The following is a 23,483-nucleotide window of genomic DNA, read 5'->3' as shown; positions in this document are numbered from 1 at the left end:
TGGGCTCTGAGACCGGCTCTGTGAGAGTGGTGGCTGCAGCGGCGCTGCCATCTTGGATGGCCCCTCACCTCGTGTGCTGTGCTCGGCCGAACAGGAGATCTCTCTGCTGCCGCTCCGGAGGAGATATCTCTCCATAAACCGCCCGGTTCTTGTCCCCCGACTCTCCTCCTAATGCCGGGGTGCTTATATCCTGCGGGTGTGTGGCGTAGATGGGTTAGGGGATCAGGGCTTCAGGAGCTCATGCATCTCCGTCCTCACATCCCAGCGCCGGAACCGGAAGTCCTCTCGATCAGTTTTTATTACATTTTTTGTGGTAGTTAAAGTGGCAAAAAACTGTGATTCGGCCATTTTGACCTTATGTCTCGCTACAACGTTCACCGTATCGGATAAATCGTTTTATAGTTCGGGCATTTTTGGACACGGGGATATCTAATGTGTTTATTGTTATTTCATTATTTTTATATGTGATCTAGGGAAAGGGGGGGTGATTTGAATTGTTATATTTTTTATGTTTTTTTTGAGACTTTTTTTTTTTACTTTTATTTAGCCCCCTTAGGGAGCTTGAACCTGCGATCATTAGATCGATTATGCCATAGACTGCAATATCACAGTCTATGGCAAAATGAGTGCATTGCTATTGAGACCTACCATTGGCTCCCAGTCGCTATAGGAGTACACCGGCTCCCGCAATCCGGCCCCCGAAGCGAAAGGGGCAGTAAAAACCACTCAGATGCCGCAAGCATTGCTGCTGGGCCCCTGCTGTGCAACACAGCAGAAACCCAGCGGCTATGACACCCGCTCTGCTTTTGAGCGAGCTCCATTTTTAAAAATCCTTTCCCAACGTAAATAGGCATATTAGCGACCGACGGGAAAGGGTTAATAGGATCCAATAAGGAGGTTTACACTTTCACACTTTTTTTAGTAGCAGACTAGGCTAGTGAACTGTCCTCCAAAAAGAACAGCAGCCTGACCAACAAAACTAACTGAAGCCAATAGATGTATTCTGCCATCAGAAACATTTCATTGTAACATAGGGATGTTAAATGGGTATTCCCAGAATTGACAATTATCAACGATTCACAGGATTCCAAATTCGGGCTGCCGAACCGCCTGTTCCCCCTCACTCCTCATAGTGAGGTAGTGAGGAGGACATTGAATGGTGTGGCTGTACAATCAACGTCTATGGGAATGATGGAAACAGCCGAGTACAGCGCTCGGCTGTTTCCGTCAGTACTACAGACATTGGATGGAGCGGCGGGCAGTCCACTACAGTGGAATGCCGTGTGGAAGATGGGTCCCAGCGGTTAGGCTTCCAGTGATCAGACAAATATTTGTAAATTCTGGGAAAACCCCTATAAGGCCGGGGCTAAACCTAGACTTTTTTCATTAGTGAGCGATATATTGCAGGAATGAATATGGCTAGGGATATTTATCTCACTACAAAAAAATCGCTGTGATAAATCGTTGTCCATAGCACAACATCGAGTAGCTTGAAAATCTATTCAAAATCGCTCCAGTCAAACCATTTGCTATCACATTTTTTTATTAGCTACATGCTGGGATTTCAGTGCCACACACTTGTCTGGAGCAATTTTTAATCGATTTTCAAGCTAGTTAACCCGTTAGTGACCGCCAATACGCCTTTTAACTGCGGCCACTAACGGCCTTTATTCTGATGCATATGCCTTTTTACGGCACTGCATCAGGATAAAGTAAACATAGCAGGGAGCGTCAAATCTCCCTGTTCTCAGCTGCCAGAGGCAGCTGAGGGCTGGGAGCGTCCCTGCTCTGCCGTGTGAGATCGATATTAGTATCGATCTCACCCGTTTAACCCCTCCGATGCGGTGCACAATAGCGTGCACCACATCTGAGTGATTTTGGAGAGCGGGAGGGGGCTCCCTCTCTCTCCCACCGACATCCGGCGATCGCCGAGTGTCTGTGTCTCTAATGGCAGCCGGGGGCCTAATAAAGGCCCCCAGGTCTGCCTGGAGCGAAAGCCTGCTAGATCATGCCGGAGGCATGACCTAGCAGATGCTTGTCCGTTTTAACCCCTTCCCGACATTTGACGTACATGTACGTCATGGAAAGCATTGACTTCCCGCAAAATGCCGTACATGTACGTCAAACGTTTGGCACCGGCTCAGAAGCTGAGTCGGTGCCATCATCGTCGGATCTCAGCTGTATCTTACAGCTGACATCCGACTGTAACGGCGGGGACCGAAATTAGCTTCGATCCCCGCCATTAACCCCTTAAGTGCAGCGCTCAAACGCGATCGCTGCACTTAAGGTGTTTGCAGCTCATCGGAGCCCCAGCAATGAAATTGCCGGGGTTCCGGTGGCTGCAATGGCAACCGGAGGCCTAATACTGGCCTCCCGGTCTGCCTAGCACCGAAGCCGGTCAAGATCCGCCCGGCGGCGGAGCCTGATCGGCTTCCGTAGCTGCCGGCAAGATGGCGCCGGGTCAGGAGCTGATCCGGCGTCATCAGCGGTGGAGGTCAGCTGTACTGTACAGCTGACATCCACCTGTAACGGCAGGAACCGGAGCTAGCTCCGATCCCTGCCATTAACCCCTTCGATGCAGCAATCGAAAGCGATTGCTGCATCGTAGCGGTTACAAGCAGATCGCCAGCCCTGACAGGCAATCGGGACTGGCGACTGCTGTTATGGCAACAGGAGACACAATGGTCTCCTGCTCTGCCATTACGGAAGCCGATTTAGGCCCCGCCGGGAGGCGAAGCCTAAACGGCTTGCTGTCAGTGAATGACTGACAGATCTAATACATTGCACTACATAGGTAGTGTAAAGTATTAGAAAAAAAAAAATCTGACCGTTGGACCTTCAAGTCCCCTAGTGGGACTTGAGAAAAAGTGTAAAAAAAGTATAAAAAAGTGTAAAAAAAAGTGCAAAAAATAAAAGTTTGAAAACAATAAAAGTTTCAAGTAATCAAATAACACACAATCCCCCTTTTACTCTTATCAAGTCCTTTATTATTGAAAAATAATAATAAACCATATGTATTTGGTATCGCCACGACCGTAACGACCGGAGGTATCAAAATATTATATTATTTATTGCACGCGGTGAACAGCGTAAAAAAAAACCGTAAAAAACGTTACCAGAGTTTCTGTTTTTTGGTCACTTTGCCCTACAAATATTACAATAAAAAGTGATCAAAAAGTCGCACGTATCCAAAAATGGAACCTATAAAAACTATAGCTCGTCCCGCAAAAAACAAGCCCTCATACAACTCCGTCGACAAAAAAATTAAAACGTTATGGTTCTCACAACTTGGCGACAGAAAAAATACATTCTTTTTACAAAAGTAATTTTATTGTGCAAAAAGTTGTAAAACATAAAAAAGTGCTATAAATTAGGTATCGCCGGAATCGTACTGACCCACAGAATAAAGTTAACATGTAGTTTATAATGCGTGGTGAACGCTGTATAAAAAAAACAAAAAAAGCTGTGCCAGAATCGCGTTTTTTTGTTTACCTGGCATCCCAAAAAATAGGATAAAAGGTGATCAAAAAGTTGCATGTACCCCAAAATGGTACCAATAATAACTACAGCTCGTCCCGCAACAAACCAGCCTTCATATCGATACGTCTATGAAAAATAAAATTAGTTATGGCTCCAATAAGTCAGGAAATAAAAAAATATGCAGTTGTGCCCGAGGGGAACATTTCTTCTGTTTCAAGAGGCGATTTATCAAGGACCTAAAATTAGGGAACCAGGAAGGGGAGGGCCCAAACATATCCGCTAGAAGCGACGGTGCCCGTATTATACCAGGATAATACTTTCCCAGCAAAATTCCCCAAACTACAAAGGCGCGGAGTGTGGACCAAAAGGGGGATAAGAAATGACACCATTTATCAGTGCGACACCGGCCTGTGCAGAAAGGATTGCTTCACAGCGTAACACACATCTATGGATTATTTTTATTTTTTTATACCACCTGACTATGCCCCTTATATACTCCGCCCCGCTTACATGTACCCCCACATTATAAAACACCAGCAATACTCAAACAAATATAGTACCAAGCAAAATCCGCTCTCCAAAAGCCAAATGGTGCTCCCTCGGCTCTGAACCCTACAGCGTGCCCAAACAGCAGTTTCCTTCAACATATATGGCATCGTCATACCCGGGAGAACCCTTTTAACAATTTTTGGGGTGTGTGTCTCCAGCGTCATAAGCTGGGCATGACATATTTGCCACTGAATGGCATATCTAGGGAAAAATAATTTTTTTTAATTTGCACCATCCGCAGTGCATTCATTTATGGAAAAGACCTGTGGGGTGAAAATGCTCACTACACCCCTTAATAAATGCATTGAGGGGTGCAGTTCCATAGTGGGGGTCACTTATCAGGGGTTTCTTTTTATTATTTCACATCTGAGCCTCTGCAGTTGTGAACCAATACTTTGTAAATCGCCAAATTAGGCCTCCACTCCGCATGGTACTCTTCACTTCTGAGCCCTGTCATATGTCCAGACAAAAGATTAGGGCCACATGTAGGGTGTTTCTAAAACCGGGAAACACCGCATAATAATTAGAGAGCTGTCTTGTTATGGTGGCACAAGCCGGGCACCACATATTGGCATATCTATGGAAAAAAATCCCATTTTCACTCTGCAACATTGAGCGCACACTAATTTCTACAAAACACCTGCAGGGTTAAAATGCTTACTACACCCCTTGGTAAATGCATTGAGGGGTGTAGTTTCCAAAATGGGGTCACTTCTGGGGGGTTTCCACTGTTTTGGGCCCACAGGTGTCCAGAAACCAATCCAGCAACATCTGCACTCCAAATGGCGGTCCTTCCCATCTGAGCCCTGCGGTTTGCCCAAACAGCAGTTTATGACCACATATGGGGTATTGCCGTACTCGGGAGAAATAGCTTTACAAATGTTGGGTTCTTTTTTTCCTTTATTTGTTGAGAAAATGAAAAAATTTGCGCTAAAGCTACGTCTTATTGAAGAAAAAGGACTGTTTTTATTTTCACTGCCTAATTCTAATAAATTCTATGAAACATCTGTGGGGTCAAAATGCTCACTACACCCCTAGATGCATTCCTCAAGAGGTGTAGTTTCCTAAATGGAGTCCCTTTTTGGGCGTTTTCATTGTTTTGTCCCCTCAGGGGCTTTGCAAATGTGACCTGGCCTCCGCAAATCATTCCTGCTAAATGTGATCTCAAAAAGTCAAATAGTGCTCTTTCCCTTCTAAGCCCTGCCGTGTGTCCAAACAGCCGTTTATTACCACATGTGGGGTATTGTTTTACTCGGGAGAAATTGCTTTACAAATTTTGTGGTGCTTTTTCTCCTTTAGTCCTTCTGGAAATGAGAAAAAATTAGCTAAACCTACATTTTCTTTGAAAAAATGTAGATTATTATTTTCAGGGCCTACTTCCAATAATTTCTGCAAAAAAACTGTGGTGTCAAATCGCTCACTATACCCCTAGATAATTTCCTCAATGGGTGTTGTTTCCAAAATGGGGTCACTTGTGGGGGGTTTCCACTGTTTTATCCCCTCAGGGGCTTTGTAAATGTGACATGGCCTCCGCAAACCATTCCTGCTAAATTTGAGTTCCAAAAGCCAAATGGCGCTCTTTCCCTTCTCAGCCTCGCCGTGTGTCCAAACAGCCGTTTATTACCACATGTGGGGTACTGTTTTACTCGGGAGAAATTTCTGTACAAATTTTATGGTGATTTTTCTCCTTTAGTCCTTGTGGAAATGAAAAAAAATTAGCTAAACCTACATTTTATTTGAAAAAATGTAGATTTTCATTTTCACAGCCTACTTGCAAAAATTTCTGCAAAAAACCTGTGGGGTCAAAATGCTCACTATACCCCTAGATAATTTCCTCAAGGGGTATAGTTTCCAAAATGGGGTCACTTGTTTGGGGTTTTCACTGTTTTGTCACCTCAGGGGCTTTGTAAATGTGACATGGCCTCCGCAAACCATTCCTGCTAAATTTGAGTTCCAAAAGCCAAATGGCGCTCTTTCCCTTCTCAGCCTCGCCGTGTGTCCAAACAGCCGTTTATTACCACATGTGGGGTACTGTTTTACTCGGGAGAAATTTCTGTACAAATTTTATGGTGATTTTTCTCCTTTAGTCCTTGTGGAAATGAAAAAAAATTAGCTAAACCTACATTTTATTTGAAAAAATGTAGATTTTCATTTTCACAGCCTACTTGCAAAAATTTCTGCAAAAAACCTGTGGGGTCAAAATGCTCACTATACCCCTAGATAATTTCCTCAAGGGGTATAGTTTCCAAAATGGGGTCACTTGTTTGGGGTTTTCACTGTTTTGTCACCTCAGGGGCTTTGTAAATGTGACATGGCCTCCGCAAACCATTCCTGCTAAATGTGAACTCCAAAAGCCAAATGGCGCTCTTTCCCTTCTCAGCCACGCCGTGTCTCCAAACAGCCGTTTATTACCACATGTGGGGTATTGTTTTACTCGGGAGAAATTGCTTTACAAATTTTGCGGTGCTTTTTCTCCTTTAGTCCTTGTGGAAATGAGAAAAAAAATCGCTAAACCTACATTTTCTTTGAAGAAATGTTGATTTTAATTTTCACCGCCTACTTCCAATAATTTCTGTAAAAAACCTGTGCGGTCAAAATGCTCACTGTACCCCTAGATAAGTTCCTTGAGGTGTCTAGTTTCCCAGATGGGGTCACTTTTGGGGGATTTTGACTGTTTTGGCACCGCAAGAGCCCTTCAAACCTGACATGGTGCCTAAAATATATTCTAACAAAAATAAGGCCCCAAAATCCACTAGGTGCTCCTTTGCTTCTGAGGCCGGTGCTTCAGTCCAGTAGCACTCTATGGCCACATGTGGGATATTTCCTAAAACTGCAGAACCTGGGAAATAAATATTGAGTTGCATTTCTCTGGTAAAAGCTTCTGTGTTATAAAAAAAATTGTATTAAAAATGTATTTCTGCAGAAAAATATGAAATTTGTAAATTTCACCTCTACTTTGCTTTAATTCCTGTGAAATGTTTAAAGGGTTAAGACATTTTCTAAATGCTGTTTTGAATACTTTGAGGGGTGAAGTTTTTAAAATGGGGTGACTTTTTTGGGGTTTCTAATATATAAGGCCCTCAAAACCACTTCACAACTGAACTGGCCCCTGTAAAAATAGCCTTTTGAAATTTTCTTGAAAATGTGAGAAATTGCTGCTAAAGTTCTAAGCCTTGTGAGGTCATAGAAAAATAAAAGGATGTTCAAAAAACGATGCCAATCTAAAGTAGACATATGGGTGATGTTAATTAGCAACAATTTTGTGTGGTATAACTGCCTGTCTTACAAGCAGATACATTTAAATTGAGAAAAATGCTAATTTTTGAAATTTTTCGCTAATTTTTGGTGTTTTTCACAATTAAATACTGAACATATCGAGCAAATTTTGCCAGTAACATAAAGTCCAATGTGTCACGAGAAAACAATCTCAGAATCGCTTGGATAGGTGAAAGCATTCCGGAGTTATTACCACATAAAGTGACACATGTCAGATTTGAAAAATGAGGCTCTGTCAGGAAGGTCAAAAGTGGCTAAAGAGGGAAGGGGTTAAACGGACAGGCAGTAATACACTGCAATACAGAAGTATTGCAGTGTATTATAATAGCAATCGGAGAATCGCATATTAAAGTCCCCTAGTGGGACTAGTAAAAAAGTAAAAAAAAGTTTAATAAAGTTTATTTTAAAAAAAATGTGAAAAAAAATTAAAAACCCAGCTTTTCCCCTTACAAAATGCTTTACTATTAAAAAAACAAAATAAAGTAAAAAAGTTACACATATTTGGTATCGCCGCGTCTGTAACGACCCCGACTATAAATCTATTACATTATTTAACCCGCACGGTGAACGCCGTAAAAAATGTAATAAAAAACTATGGAAAAATTGCTGTTTTCTGTGAATCCTGACTTGAAATGTGATAAATAGTGATCAAAAAGTCGCATCTACTCAAAAATGGTACCAATAAAAACTACAAGTCTTCCTGCAAAAAAAAAGCCCTCATACAACCGCATCGGCGAAAAAATAAAAACATTACGGCTCTTCAAATATGGAGACACAAAAACAAATAATTTTGAAAAAAAAGCGTTTTTACTGTGTAAAAGTAGTAAAACATACAAAAACGATACAAATTTGGTATCGTTGCAATCGTAACAACCCGCTGAATAAAGTTATTGTGTTATTTATATCACACGGTAAACGGCGTAGATTTAAGACGCGAAAAAGAGTGGCGAAATTTCAGGTTTTTTTCTATTCCCCCAGAAAAAAAAGTTAATAAAAGTTAATCAATAAATAATATGTCCCCCAAAATGGTGCTATTAAAAAATACAACTTGTCCCGCAAAAAACAAGACCTTATACAGCTATGTCGACGCAAAAATAAAAAGGTTATAGCCCTTGGAATGCGACGATGGAAAAACGTAAAAAATGGCTTGGTCATTAAAGGACGAGTGTCACGGAAAAAAATATTTTGATATAAATTTGCATTTAGTGTTTTATTATAAAATCTTTTATTTATGTGTGTGTTTGTGTTTTACTTTTTTATATATTTTACTTTTTCTTCTCTATGGGGGCTGACATTTTTTTTGCCATCTCTGTATGTGTCGATTAACGACACATACAGTGATGGAATACGGCACACACATCCCCATAGTGAATGCGAACGGGAGCCGTTCCATCCACTATAGCGTACGCGGTCTGTGTGGGACCAGAAGTCAGGTCTTCACTAGAGCGAAATCCGGCGCCATGTTCATGTCGACCGGAAGCCGCGGCCAGACTGTGAGATGACGACTTCCGGTCGCGGCTTCCTTGTGTTCAGAAGCAAGCACTAGGAGCGGAGGGAGCAGACCAGAGCGGACGGACCAGAGGGAGCGGTGGCGGCAGGAGCAGGTAAGTTAGGTCTGTGTATGTACGTGTTTTAGTGTGTGATTACTACTGTATGTAAACCTACTACACTGTGTGTTAGCTCAAAAAATGGCGACAGTGTAGGAGGTTTGACCGTTCAATCCCCTCCTTTCTCCTGGCACTAGCCAGGATAAAGGAGGGGGGATTCTGAGAGCTCACTAGAGCGAGTGTGTTTACACCAAATTTGCAGCATAAAGCAATGTGGTTGCTTTACCACATGCAATGCTGCAATTTTGGGAATTGCTCCATCTAGTGACCAGCACTGGGAAATGTTATAAATTAGAATCTAATTTATAATATGAAAAAAATTTGGACAGTGTTTAAGCATTCATACACTAACTGTTTAACTAAAAAAAAAAAAAAAAAAAAATTCTAGCGACACATTTCCTTTAAGGTTTAAAATAGGCTGGTCATTTAGGGGTTAATGTATTCCTATGGACAACGATTTATCGCTCACTACAAAACAAAAGTCTAGGTCTAGCCCCAGCCTCAGAGTGAAATAACATTGGACTTTTTTTTCGCAGTTTTGTTGGCTCTTTTTAGCTGCAATTCAGAACTGTGGTCAAAACGCAGTTCTGCCACAATTCTAAAGTACATAGCAAAAAATACAAAAACATGTTACTAGATCTGCTTCTTTGTAAATGAATTTGGGGCATTTGGGGCATATTTACACATACTGGCGCACTGCTAAGTGGTACGCAAGTATGGAATTTTTAGATATTATGCGCCATATACCTCAACACGTCACTACCAAAGAGTGGAGAGCGCCGACTATTCTATGCCAGGTTGTACCTATTGTCTCTTCCCACCATTTTACTGTGTGTGGAAAAGAGAGAGAAATTAAGTTGCACTACACTAGGCGATTATAGGGCAGATGAGCATTCATAGAACCCTTGTTCCCAATAATTGCCCTGTGTAAACAGGGCAGCAATCAGCAGATTAACAAGCACACGCTCGATCATCTGCTGGTCGAAAAGCTTTAAAAAAGTTAACGTTTATCGTTGTCGATACATAGACTCCAAGCGTATATTGGTTACAGGCTAGGTAAAGTTTAAGAGACCAACTTCCCCCCATAATGTATCAGATAGACTGCTCCATGATTATTAAACCATACCGAAGAAAAAAGCTAGAGCGTAACGTCCAAGTATATAAGAATATATCAATTTTTATTTTTAGAAAATAACATACAATTAAAAACACTTCATAAGAAGACTCTAGTACCAATACCGTGATACATCAAACAGCACAGGACAGTATTACGTATTAGAATGGTATAGAGGGCAAGACCATAAATGCTACCCACACAGTTAGATATATAAAGTATCTCATCCAAGTGGATTGTGTACTGATACACCACAGTGTCCTCTCAGTTATATGTAAATACAATAGATATTACCAAGTCACAAGTGGATCACATAGGGTGAATCAGAAAATAAACGGTGAGCAGTTATAAAATGCAGTCTTACCCATTCTAAATGAGAGTATCAAAATACGTCCGTGCTGGATGGTCCACAGAAAGACCCCAACGCGCGTTTCGCTGTTTTCAGTCGCTTCCTCAGGGGGTACATCAGGCCCATAATGTGTGTGGTCCTTTTATAGTGTGTGTGTGTGTGTGTGTGTGTGTGGAATGATGTGAATCCACATTAGCGCCGAGACGGGAATCGGCGCTCGTCCGATGACGCGACCGGCAGCGAGGCATGCCCCACATCCAGGCCCGCACGCTGGAGCGCACATCCGGATTCCCGACGCGTTACGGGAGTTCCGGACATGCGCAGTGCATGTATCGAGGCTGAAGGGGGCAGGCATCACCGCAGGCCGCATCACCGAGCAAGCGCACGTCATCGCGGAGGTAAGTGGATTCAAAAGATAAGGGGAATTAGATCACAAGATTAGAACATAAGATATTCATCATATTTTGAAAATTCTATTAGCGCAATGATGTAATTGTAGGATCATTTAAAAACAGGCATCGATGGCATATGTGAATATACATAGTAAAACTGGACAACTGATACATGAATACAAAATATGCGTGATACACAAGTGTATTTGTACAATAAAGCAAGCTTAAGTGAACACAAAAAATAGATAATAAATACTAGATAAATAAATAAAAGGTGAAAAATAATAAGTGTATGATATGCTAACGCACATACTAAGTATTGCGTTGGACATACATTAGGGATAAACCATTAAGGTACATAAAAATGTGTACATATGGTGGTATCATAAAAAACACAAGCAAATAATAATATTATAAATAAGCCCTGATTCGATATCAAGGTCATAAACAAAGATATAGTACTCTCTATCAAGAAATCTACTATAATATGGAAATTTACGGGATACTATCCCCAAGTGATAATATATAGATACTAAAATAAATAATTAAATATACATCCACAGATGCACTAAATCGGCATTGTTCCCGAATACATTAATCGGGGAATATGCTACATCCTCACTCTACTATATTAAGGGTAGATGTCATAGTAATCCACTCAGAGGAGGGCTATATTATACCGAAGTATTACGGCACAATAGCGCCATCTGCATATAATATCACATCATTACATAGCAATACTTAAAAACAGAGAAATCAAAAGACATCCTCGTTTTCTTAATCTTGTCTTCTCCTGGAAGTTCAGATGAATCGCCTCATATTTGCACCACACACGAGAACCAGACATATGGGACAAGTAGAAGGATATCTAAAACATCATATCTATAATACAAAAAGCATAATTAATAACAAATAAACAGACTCAGCAGTAGATTTTACAGGAACGGGGCAAAACTTAATGTTTCATTCAGTCCCTCGGGTTTCATTGACCCCAGTAGGACGATCCACTTGCACTCTTTCTGTGCAAGTGTCTTCTTCATATTGCCCCCTCTGATGCCACAATGGACCTTCTCAATTCCCCGTATTGATAATGTTCTGGGGTTACAATCGTGGTATGTTTTAAAATGTCTCGGCAGTGTTTTTAATTGTGTGATGTCAACAATTTCTCTTGCCCCCATGATGTCACGTACGTGTTCCCTCGTGCGAACCCGCAGTTCTCTGGAGGTAAGTCCCACATAGACTTTGGGACAACCGCACGTCGCGTAGTACACCACATGAGTGGTGCTACACGAGATATATTCCCTAATTTGAAACTGTCTTTTTCCGTCAACCGTAGAGAAATGAGTTGCACGGCAAATGTTAGCACAGGATTTACAGTCTCCACATGGGAAGCACCCTTTCCTAGGTCCTCGCGACCCAAATGGGCTAGATTGTTGGGGTATATAGTGACTAGAAACAAGAAGATCCTTGAGGTTTCTTGACCTTCTTGCTGTCATTAAAGGTCTGGCTGATAAACCCTGTGCCAACTGTGGTTCAGATTTTAAAATGGGCCAGTGTCTAGTTAAGATGGTCCTCATTGCATCCCATTGCCCATTAAAGGTTGATATAAACCGTACATTTGGATTGCCAGCAGCTCGTGATTTTGATTTGAAGAGGTCACTACGGGGAGTAGATCTTGCTCTCCTGTAGCCTAGTTTTATATTCCTATTGCTATAGCCTCTTTCTCTAAATCTATTACTGAGATCAATTGACTGTTGCTCAAACAGAGTATCTGAGGAACAGATCCGCTTCATCCTGAGGAACTGACCGACTGGGATGGCTTTAATGGTGGAAGGAGTGTGGGCTGATGAAGCATGCAGCAGGGCATTAACCGATGTGGTCTTACGAAACACGTCTGTATGTAGGAAGCCCAGAGTGTCGGTGAATATTTGTATGTCTAGAAATTCCACTCGATGTGAATGATGCTTATATGTTAGCTTAATATTAAACGGATTGTCGTTCAAATGCTGCATGAAATTCACCAGCCCAGACTCCAGTCCTTGCCAAATAAAGAAAATGTCGTCGATATAACGTGTCCAGAGGAGCACATGGTCAGCGGCGCAAGCTCCGTCCCCATGAAAAACCTGCCTCTCCCAAAATCCGAGAAACAGGTTCGTATAGGACGGAGCACACGCCGCCCCCATCGCTGTACCCTGTTTCTGTAACTAAAAATGATCTTTAAACACAAAAAAGTTGTGGCTCAAAATAAACTGTAATAAGTCCATAATCAGGTCACATAGTTGGCCATCCCAGTTACTGGTCCCCAGGAAGAAGCGGACCGCCCCCAGACCATCATGATGTTTAATGCTGGTATATAGGGATTCTATGTCAGCAGTTACGAGGTACGTGTCTTGTTCAATTTGAATCCCATCGATCCTCCTAAGGACATCCGTCGTGTCCTTGACATATGACGGTAAATCTGCGACCAGTGGTTTCAAATAATAGTCAATGAACTTACATATTGGGTCACAGAGTCCGTCAATGCCGGAGACGATCGGACGTCCCGGAGGATCGGTGGGATTTTTGTGTATTTTAGGCAAAAAATACACAGGGTCGGTATTTTTGGGTCAGAAGTCATCAGCCCATCGTATATTTTCTTGGGAATAACGCCCTTCTCAAAGGCTATATTAAGGATCTTCAGGAGTTCCCGTGAAAAGGAGCCTAATGGATTATATGATAATTTCATATAAGTCTGCCTGTCTCGCAAATGCCTGTATGCCTCCTTCTCATATTTGGTTGTTGGCCAAATTACAACATTTCCCCCTTTGTCCGCCGGTTTAATGACAATATCGTCAAGTGCTTGTAATTCCCTCAGTGCGGTCCTTTGTTGAAAGGTTAGATTATCATTAGTCCTATATACAGACAGTATTTTAAAATCGTCAATGACTAGTTTAGTGAAAATCTCCACCTGAGGGCATAAGGACAAAGGGGGAAACCTGGTAGATTTTGGCACAACAGTTGTTGGGAACGTACCTGATATATCAGTACTTTGCTCCCGCAATAAATCTTCTAGGGCTAACAGTGCCTCTCTCTCCATCGGGCTATTAAACTCCGCAGGTACATCTCCCTTACTGTGTAGTTTTTTAAGCACCAATTTCCTTGCAAATAAATGTAGGTCTTTTAGGGCTGTAAAAAAATTATTATTCATATGCCCTCTCTGATGTCCAATGTGAGGTGCTAGGCAGAGGTCTAACCTTCTCACCGACAAATTCTTTTAATTTTTTTACAGCCCTAAAAGACCTACATTTATTTGCAAGGAAATTGGTGCTTAAAAAACTACACAGTAAGGGAGATGTACCTGCGGAGTTTAATAGCCCGATGGAGAGAGAGGCACTGTTAGCCCTAGAAGATTTATTGCGGGAGCAAAGTACTGATATATCAGGTACGTTCCCAACAACTGTTGTGCCAAAATCTACCAGGTTTCCCCCTTTGTCCTTATGCCCTCAGGTGGAGATTTTCACTAAACTAGTCATTGACGATTTTAAAAAACTGTCTGTATATAGGACTAATGATAATCTAACCTTTCAACAAAGGACCGCACTGAGGGAATTACAAGCACTTGACGATATTGTCATTAAACCGGCGGACAAAGGGGGAAATGTTGTAATTTGGCCAACAACCAAATATGAGAAGGAGGCATACAGGCATTTGCGAGACAGGCAGACTTATATGAAATTATCATATAATCCATTAGGCTCCTTTTCACGGGAACTCCTGAAGATCCTTAATATAGCCTTTGAGAAGGGCGTTATTCCCAAGAAAATATACGATGGGCTGATGACTTCTGACCCAAAAATACCGACCCTGTATTTTTTGCCTAAAATACACAAAAATCCCACCGATCCTCCGGGACGTCCGATCGTCTCCGGCATTGACGGACTCTGTGACCCAATATGTAAGTTCATTGACTATTATTTGAAACCACTGGTCGCAGATTTACCGTCATATGTCAAGGACACGACGGATGTCCTTAGGAGGATCGATGGGATTCAAATTGAACAAGACACGTACCTCGTAACTGCTGACATAGAATCCCTATATACCAGCATTAAACATCATGATGGTCTGGGGGCGGTCCGCTTCTTCCTGGGGACCAGTAACTGGGATGGCCAACTATGTGACCTGATTATGGACTTATTACAGTTTATTTTGAGCCACAACTTTTTTGTGTTTAAAGATCATTTTTATTTACAGAAACAGGGTACAGCGATGGGGGCGGCGTGTGCTCCGTCCTATACGAACCTGTTTCTCGGATTTTGGGAGAGGCAGGTTTTTCATGGGGACGGAGCTTGCGCCGCTGACCATGTGCTCCACTGGACACGTTATATCGACGACATTTTCTTTATTTGGCAAGGACTGGAGTCTGGGCTGGTGAATTTCATGCAGCATTTGAACGACAATCCGTTTAATATTAAGCTAACATATAAGCATCATTCACATCGAGTGGAATTTCTAGACATACAAATATTCACCGACACTCTGGGCTTCCTACATACAGACGTGTTTCGTAAGACCACATCGGTTAATGCCCTGCTGCATGCTTCATCAGCCCACACTCCTTCCACCATTAAAGCCATCCCAGTCGGTCAGTTCCTCAGGATGAAGCGGATCTGTTCCTCAGATACTCTGTTTGAGCAACAGTCAATTGATCTCAGTAATAGATTTAGAGAAAGAGGCTATAGCAATAGGAATATAAAACTAGGCTACAGGAGAGCAAGATCTACTCCCCGTAGTGACCTCTTCAAATCAAAATCACGAGCTGCTGGCAATCCAAATGTACGGTTTATATCAACCTTTAATGGGCAATGGGATGCAATGAGGACCATCTTAACTAGACACTGGCCCATTTTAAAATCTGAACCACAGTTGGCACAGGGTTTATCAGCCAGACCTTTAATGACAGCAAGAAGGTCAAGAAACCTCAAGGATCTTCTTGTTTCTAGTCACTATATACCCCAACAATCTAGCCCATTTGGGTCGCGAGGACCTAGGAAAGGGTGCTTCCCATGTGGAGACTGTAAATCCTGTGCTAACATTTGCCGTGCAACTCATTTCTCTACGGTTGACGGAAAAAGACAGTTTCAAATTAGGGAATATATCTCGTGTAGCACCACTCATGTGGTGTACTACGCGACGTGCGGTTGTCCCAAAGTCTATGTGGGACTTACCTCCAGAGAACTGCGGGTTCGCACGAGGGAACACGTACGTGACATCATGGGGGCAAGAGAAATTGTTGACATCACACAATTAAAAACACTGCCGAGACATTTTAAAACATACCACGATTGTAACCCCAGAACATTATCAATACGGGGAATTGAGAAGGTCCATTGTGGCATCAGAGGGGGCAATATGAAGAAGACACTTGCACAGAAAGAGTGCAAGTGGATCGTCCTACTGGGGTCAATGAAACCCGAGGGACTGAATGAAACATTAAGTTTTGCCCCGTTCCTGTAAAATCTACTGCTGAGTCTGTTTATTTGTTATTAATTATGCTTTTTGTATTATAGATATGATGTTTTAGATATCCTTCTACTTGTCCCATATGTCTGGTTCTCGTGTGTGGTGCAAATATGAGGCGATTCATCTGAACTTCCAGGAGAAGACAAGATTAAGAAAACGAGGATGTCTTTTGATTTCTCTGTTTTTAAGTATTGCTATGTAATGATGTGATATTATATGCAGATGGCGCTATTGTGCCGTAATACTTCGGTATAATATAGCCCTCCTCTGAGTGGATTACTATGACATCTACCCTTAATATAGTAGAGTGAGGATGTAGCATATTCCCCGATTAATGTATTCGGGAACAATGCCGATTTAGTGCATCTGTGGATGTATATTTAATTATTTATTTTAGTATCTATATATTATCACTTGGGGATAGTATCCCGTAAATTTCCATATTATAGTAGATTTCTTGATAGAGAGTACTATATCTTTGTTTATGACCTTGATATCGAATCAGGGCTTATTTATAATATTATTATTTGCTTGTGTTTTTTATGATACCACCATATGTACACATTTTTATGTACCTTAATGGTTTATCCCTAATGTATGTCCAACGCAATACTTAGTATGTGCGTTAGCATATCATACACTTATTATTTTTCACCTTTTATTTATTTATCTAGTATTTATTATCTATTTTTTGTGTTCACTTAAGCTTGCTTTATTGTACAAATACACTTGTGTATCACGCATATTTTGTATTCATGTATCAGTTGTCCAGTTTTACTATGTATATTCACATATGCCATCGATGCCTGTTTTTAAATGATCCTACAATTACATCATTGCGCTAATAGAATTTTCAAAATATGATGAATATCTTATGTTCTAATCTTGTGATCTAATTCCCCTTATCTTTTGAATCCACTTACCTCCGCGATGACGTGCGCTTGCTCGGTGATGCGGCCTGCGGTGATGCCTGCCCCCTTCAGCCTCGATACATGCACTGCGCATGTCCGGAACTCCCGTAACGCGTCGGGAATCCGGATGTGCGCTCCAGCGTGCGGGCCTGGATGTGGGGAATGCCTCGCTTCCGGTCGCGTCATCGGACGAGCGCCGATTCCCGTCTCGGCGCTAATGTGGATTCACATCATTCCACACACACACACACACACTATAAAAGGACCACACACATTATGGGCCTGATGTACCCCCTGAGGAAGCGACTGAAAACAGCGAAACGCGCGTTGGGGTCTTTCTGTGGACCATCCAGCACGGACGTATTTTGATACTCTCATTTAGAATGGGTAAGACTGCATTTTATAACTGCTCACCGTTTATTTTCTGATTCACCCTATGTGATCCACTTGTGACTTGGTAATATCTATTGTATTTACATATAACTGAGAGGACACTGTGGTGTATCAGTACACAATCCACTTGGATGAGATACTTTATATATCTAACTGTGTGGGTAGCATTTATGGTCTTGCCCTCTATACCATTCTAATACGTAATACTGTCCTGTGCTGTTTGATGTATCACGGTATTGGTACTAGAGTCTTCTTATGAAGTGTTTTTAATTGTATGTTATTTTCTAAAAATAAAAATTGATATATTCTTATATACTTGGACGTTACGCTCTAGCTTTTTTCTTCGGTATGGTTTATCGTTGTCGGCAGCACATCTTCCTGTGTAAAAAGAGAGACGCGCTGCCGAAATAATAATAATGTATGTGAACGAGTGATCGGAGTAACGACCCCTCGTCCCCATCCATAGCTCCGTGTGACAGGAACAAACGAGCGCCAATCATCGATGTCTCTTTGATCGGCGCTCGCTTCACTGGCCGAATATCGTCAGGCAGGGCCACCATCAGGGCAGTACTACTGGTACTGCAGTCAGGGGACTGGCCACAATAATGAAAAAATAGGGGCCCGCCCGCTTCTTAGCTGCTTTACACATTTGAATGAGGGCCCCAGCGTTAGTCACTTGGAGGAAGGAACGGACCCCGCAATGTACAGTAATGTAATGGGGCCCGTTCCTTACTCTGAAGTAAATAACGCTGGGGCCCTGAAAGGACTTACAGAAGAGGAAGATGCAGCATGAGAAGCAGAAGCTCCGTGTGGAGATCCCACCCCCAGAGACATTCTTCTCTACACAGCCGACTGGACCTGTAGGCCAGTGAGTGTCCCCCCTCTCCATCCTGCTTCCTATTCCTCCTGACCCCACTTGTAGAAAATATAATGTATGTTAAAATGTTGGGGTTTTTTTCTCGTCCCTAGCGTTTTTTAAAAAAAGGATACAAAACATGAAAAAATAGTGCTGTTAGGCTATATTCTGAGCCGTCAAATCACGTTTTTGCCGCGATTTTGCAAATGGGATTTGACCGCATTGTGTAACTAGACTAAGGCCTTATTCAGACGGCCGTGTTCGCTCCGTGATATACGGAGCGTGTATCGGCCATATTTCCAGGCCGACCATAATTCACGGAGCCGGACTCCTAGCATCATAGTTATCAATGCTCCTGGGAGTCCCTCCCTCTCTGCGGGAATACTGCCCCATACGGTAATGATATTTTCAGTACGGTACCGGGGACAGTGTTCCCACGGGAATGGAGGGACTCCTATGATTATAGATAACTGTGATGCTGGAAACCCGGCTCCGAGTTGTGGTCGGTCCGGGAAATACGGCCGACACATGGTCCGTATATCACAGACCGAACATGGACGTCAGAATAAGGCCACTTGTCTCCTATTTTTTGTTCGGATTGCACACTGAAAATTCACTACAAATTACAATATAAGGCTATAATCAAGACGAACGTGTGTGAAATCACACGTGAACAGGCGTTTTTCACGGCCGATTTACACCCGTGCAGAACCTGTTTTCACAGATCCCTCATAGACTTGAGTCTATTGAAGGATCCGTGAAAATGGACAAAAATAGGACATGTCCTATTTTTATACAGGCCCTTCAAACGGTCCGTAAAAGCAACTACCATGTGAATAACCCCATAGAAATACATGCAGCCATGTGACGGTCATTAAAAAAAACGTCCTTCACACGGACGATTAACACGTTAGTCTGAATAAGCCCAACTCATGTCAACGGGATTTGTCAAAACCTCATGCACGTGCAGCAGAAAACAAATCTGCATGGAATTTAGGACGTGATGCTGATTTTTAAATCAGCGCATGCCTATTACGTTGCAGAATTGTAATGTACTTCATCCTTTACATTGTAAAGGGTTAATTTGCTGTAAATCCCTTGCAAATTCTATAGGGCTACACGCACACATTGAGGAATTTGGTGCACAAAATCCGCAATAAAAAAACGCAGGAAAAATCTGCACCTAATAGTGCGTTTTTATATGTTTTTAGGTGCGGCTTTTACATTTTGATGTGGAAATAGGTGCAGGTTTTATGCTGCACATGTTTTTTATTTTTTTTAAAAGCAAGATAAATTTACATGTAGCATATTTTCAAATACGCACCGCAGTTATATTTTTGTGCAGAAAAAATCTGCGACATGTAGATGAGATTTCTTGATCTCATTTACTTTTCTAGTACTGTAGTACACTGCGGATTTGCCGCACGAAAAGACGCACAACAAATTTGCACGTAATAAGTATCGTCTGCATTTGGCCTAACAGAGTTTTTTTAAGTCATCCTAAGGCCCCGTTCACCATGTTGGATTTGATATGGATTCCGATGACATGCCGATGATTCTGCATCCCATGCATATGAGGTTTCCGCAACCCAGTTCATATGCCACAAAAGATTTTCCATGTGTATTTTTGTCCACACCATGAAAAGAAATTCACCACAGAAATAAGGAGCATGCGACTTATATTACATGGAAAAGCCGAGGATAAGCAACGTTGAATAACAATGGGACTTAGGCCTTGTTCACACAGTTTTTTGCAGGAAGAAAAATCGGCCTCGAAATTTCTTCAGCCTTTCTCTGCCTCCCATTGATGTCAATGGGAGGTCAGAGACGGAAATGCCAGAATAAAGGGCATGTCGTTTCTTTTTCCCGCGGGCGTTTTTTTTCCGCTCACAGGAAAAAAATGCCTTCGCCCCCCATTGAAAAAGGAGGCGATGATGGCCGTTTTTCGCAGCAGTTTCCAACGCGGTTTCCGTGGCAAAAAAAATGCGGCAGAAAACTCTCTGTGAACAGGGCCTTATTCTCGTGCGGATCTGCTACATGCTTGTGGAAGATCTGCGTCAGAAATCAATGGAGAAACACATTGAATGTAAGAACGGAGCATTAGTTCTCCTTACATCCTCACAAGCGCTTCCCTCTCCCTTAAGGCCCCTTCACATCGTGTTGTTGCCCTAAGTTTATCGTGTACGTCAAGAAATCTCTTAACGTACTCCATAAACAACGTAGACGATAATTCACAGGGCTCCATTACGTCCTTTTAGCCTCTGTCGGGCTGGTAGACGTCGGTATACCTTATTTTTGAAGGATGGAATAGCGTAGTAGACTTTGCTATTCTATTTTGAGAGATTCCACAAAAAACGTATATCGCTCCTGAAATTACTATGTGGACAGTGATGTCAGGAGCTTCCCAATGCCGGAGTCCCCAGGCAGAGCATCACAAGTGCCTGGGAAAGCTCCTGACATCATTGTCCATATATGTAAAGTGACATCAGGGGATTCTCCAGGGCCGGAATCCCTGGCCAGAGCGTTGTCGACGTTCCGGCCGAGTACTCAGGCTTTGCAAAGCTTCTGTTGTCACTTATGTATATGGACATCAGGAACAGCGCCAGAGTCCCTGGGCAGAACGCTAGTAGAAGGCTCCAGCCCTGGGAAAGCTCCAGACGTCACTGCCATTCATGAACAGTGACTTCAGGAGTTTCCCCTGGGCCATTCCCCAGGCGACGTATCCCACTGTATGCCATGCAGTGGGATACAATTTGGCTAAATAGATCAAAATCCAGATCATTAACAGGCCACTGCCTGCTCCATGTTTTCCTTCACTTTAAGGGTATGTTCACACCCTAGACTAAAAACGTCTGAAAATACTGTTTTCAAGGGAAAACAGCTCCTGATTTTCAGACGTTTTTTAAGCCACTCGCGATTTTCGCTGCGTTTTTTTACGGACGTTTTTGGAGCTGTTTTCAATAGAGTCTATAAAAAACGGCTCAAAAAACGTCCCAAGAAGTGACCTGCACTTCTTTTTACGTGGCCGCTTTTCAAAACGGACGCGTGAAAAAACGGCCCGTCGGAGCAGAACGCCGTTTTTCCCATTGCAATCAATGGGCAGATGTCTGGAGGCGTTCTGCTACCGATTTTTCCAAAAATAGCCTGTGTGAACACACTTTCCGTTGCCTACCCCGGTAATGAAGGGGGGGCAGACATCTTTGCTATATGGGGCCCAGAAATTCCTGATGGCAGGTGTGATAGGGCCTTTACGCCACCACACTTATGTTAAATGTGTGAAACTGGTGTAAATTAATTGATACATATGCCCCATTGTAATCATATCTTGCACATAAGGTTTTCTACAGGATTAAAAACCTTGACTAACCACAAAACAGCAATAGATCGGCAATATGGGGTTTAAATGTAAATGAGGCCTAAGGGAATTACAAATCTACCGACAAACCTTTCAAAACGTTGTTTTATTTAAATGTGAGTGGGTTTTTTGTTGTTGATTTTTTGTTGATATTTTTTGCAATATTTAAAAGAGGCTCTTGCCAAACAGCATTGATTATGTAACTTCCTGTATGTCTGTGTATTTCATAATAGAACGCATACTCCGTATATTTTCATATAATTAGACAGAATGGTGAGGTGCTATTAAAAGTAATGTAAAGCATTATAGATCATCCTTTCTAATGTGATACATAGCGTTAAACAATTGTAATCTTACCGCGTATAGCTGTATAAACAGCCGAGCCGTGTATCCTAGCAACCTGAGACAGCAACAGCGAGTAAGGTTGCCGAGAAGGGTCAAATTTAATTACGTAGCAGTAAAACTACGAACTGCCAGGAGATGGCAGTGTTCCGCTATCAATGTCCGTTCCTAGAGAAGCAGTTTCCTTTCATCATAGTAGTGCGGTATGTTTGTATTTGTGTCACTTGGCGGCTCTAGTGGAACTAATCCTGGCATTGGCTGCGCTATCACTCACTGTAATATCATATTACGTTTTATCGCGTAATCTTGCAGCTCCTGCAATAAATACAGGTCTGGGACATAAAGGACTAGTCTTCTTTGTCATTGTGGTGTTGTTGTTGTTATTATTATATATTTGATTCCATTCTCTTTATATAGCTTTTATGTTTGTGTACTAAGATTGCATGTATAGCAGTTCTTTATTATTCTATTACCTCAACAGAGTAAGCACATCGAATTCTCACCACCCATACACATGCTCTATTCAACTGGGGCAGGAATTTGTGAAAACACTTATGGGGTTCCTGCGGCTGGCACATTCTTATGGGGGCACCTGTTACTTGCTCTCTTATACGAGAACTTGTGTCGCATATGAGTGAGCTGTTCCTTGTGTTGTAGGGGTTGCGATAAGTAAGGACACTAGGCTGAAACACGGCTTGTTAAAAACCACCCAATTCATTCCACCGTGCCAACATCAGTGGCACCTATTTCCAGCGCGCTATCTCTCATTACGAGCACTTCCTGCGCCTTCAACCCTCCTCCTCCCGTTATAGATATTACTACTTCCTGTCAGTCAGCTCTGACAGGACGGAGTTGCTGGCTGGTATAGGCGGAGTGTGCGGCGCTCGCCTCTGGGGGGGATTGCTGGCTCCTCTATGGTGAGTGCTGCTTGTGGCATGTTATGGCTCTCATTCGCCTTTCTTGCTCACATGGGCACCCGACAGCATTATCGGCGATTGTGATTACCACAGGGCAGTGCCAGCTGTTGTATTTGTGTCACACTCTTGGTTATTCTGGTCCCTATTCCTTACGTGCGTTACCAATCTTGTTTTGTGAACACTAAAGTGACCCTTACCCTCAGTAAAGTACAATGCGGAAAGGTCGAAATGCATGTGTATGTACGTACCCGAGTGGTCTGGTTCTGAGTGCTGGTAATACTTTACTGCGTGTACTTTTTGTTTTGTATATGTTAGACCAGTGGAGGAGATTTATTAAATATGTAGTTCAGGATTAGAAAAACATGGCTTCTTTCTTCCAGACACCTGGCCATACCTGTCCATGGGTTGTATCTGGTATTGCAGCTCCACTCCTTTTGAAG

At 42.3% G+C, this 23,483-nt stretch overlaps 2 protein-coding genes across 5 annotated transcripts in view; one reads left to right on the top strand and one right to left on the bottom strand.

Annotated features, from left to right (window-relative positions):
- Positions 1–22,263, bottom strand: part of WDR27 (WD repeat domain 27) — a 755,361-nt gene extending 733,098 nt beyond the window's left edge. The window contains exon 1 of the mRNA XM_075862730.1: positions 22,142–22,263. The gene's annotated coding sequence lies outside the window, so the exon portion shown is untranslated. The remainder of the gene's footprint in view (positions 1–22,141) is intronic.
- C4H6orf120 (chromosome 4 C6orf120 homolog) overlaps positions 22,254–23,483 on the top strand; it is a 108,968-nt gene continuing 107,738 nt past the window's right edge. Inside the window, exon 1 of one of the 4 annotated variants that reach the window (XM_075862736.1) lies at positions 22,254–22,329. In XM_075862736.1, coding sequence (XP_075718851.1) covers positions 22,265–22,329 — 65 coding nt within the window. In that variant the 5' untranslated portion in view covers positions 22,254–22,264. Of the gene's footprint in view, positions 22,330–22,952; positions 23,044–23,483 lie in introns of those variants that run through there. The other 3 variants (XM_075862738.1, XR_012883216.1, XM_075862739.1) reach the window with 3 other exon arrangements.

This window comes from Rhinoderma darwinii, chromosome 4 (genome assembly GCF_050947455.1).
Source record: "Rhinoderma darwinii isolate aRhiDar2 chromosome 4, aRhiDar2.hap1, whole genome shotgun sequence".
Lineage (NCBI taxonomy): Eukaryota > Metazoa > Chordata > Amphibia > Anura > Rhinodermatidae > Rhinoderma > Rhinoderma darwinii.
This window is presented reverse-complemented; position numbering and strand designations above follow the sequence as displayed.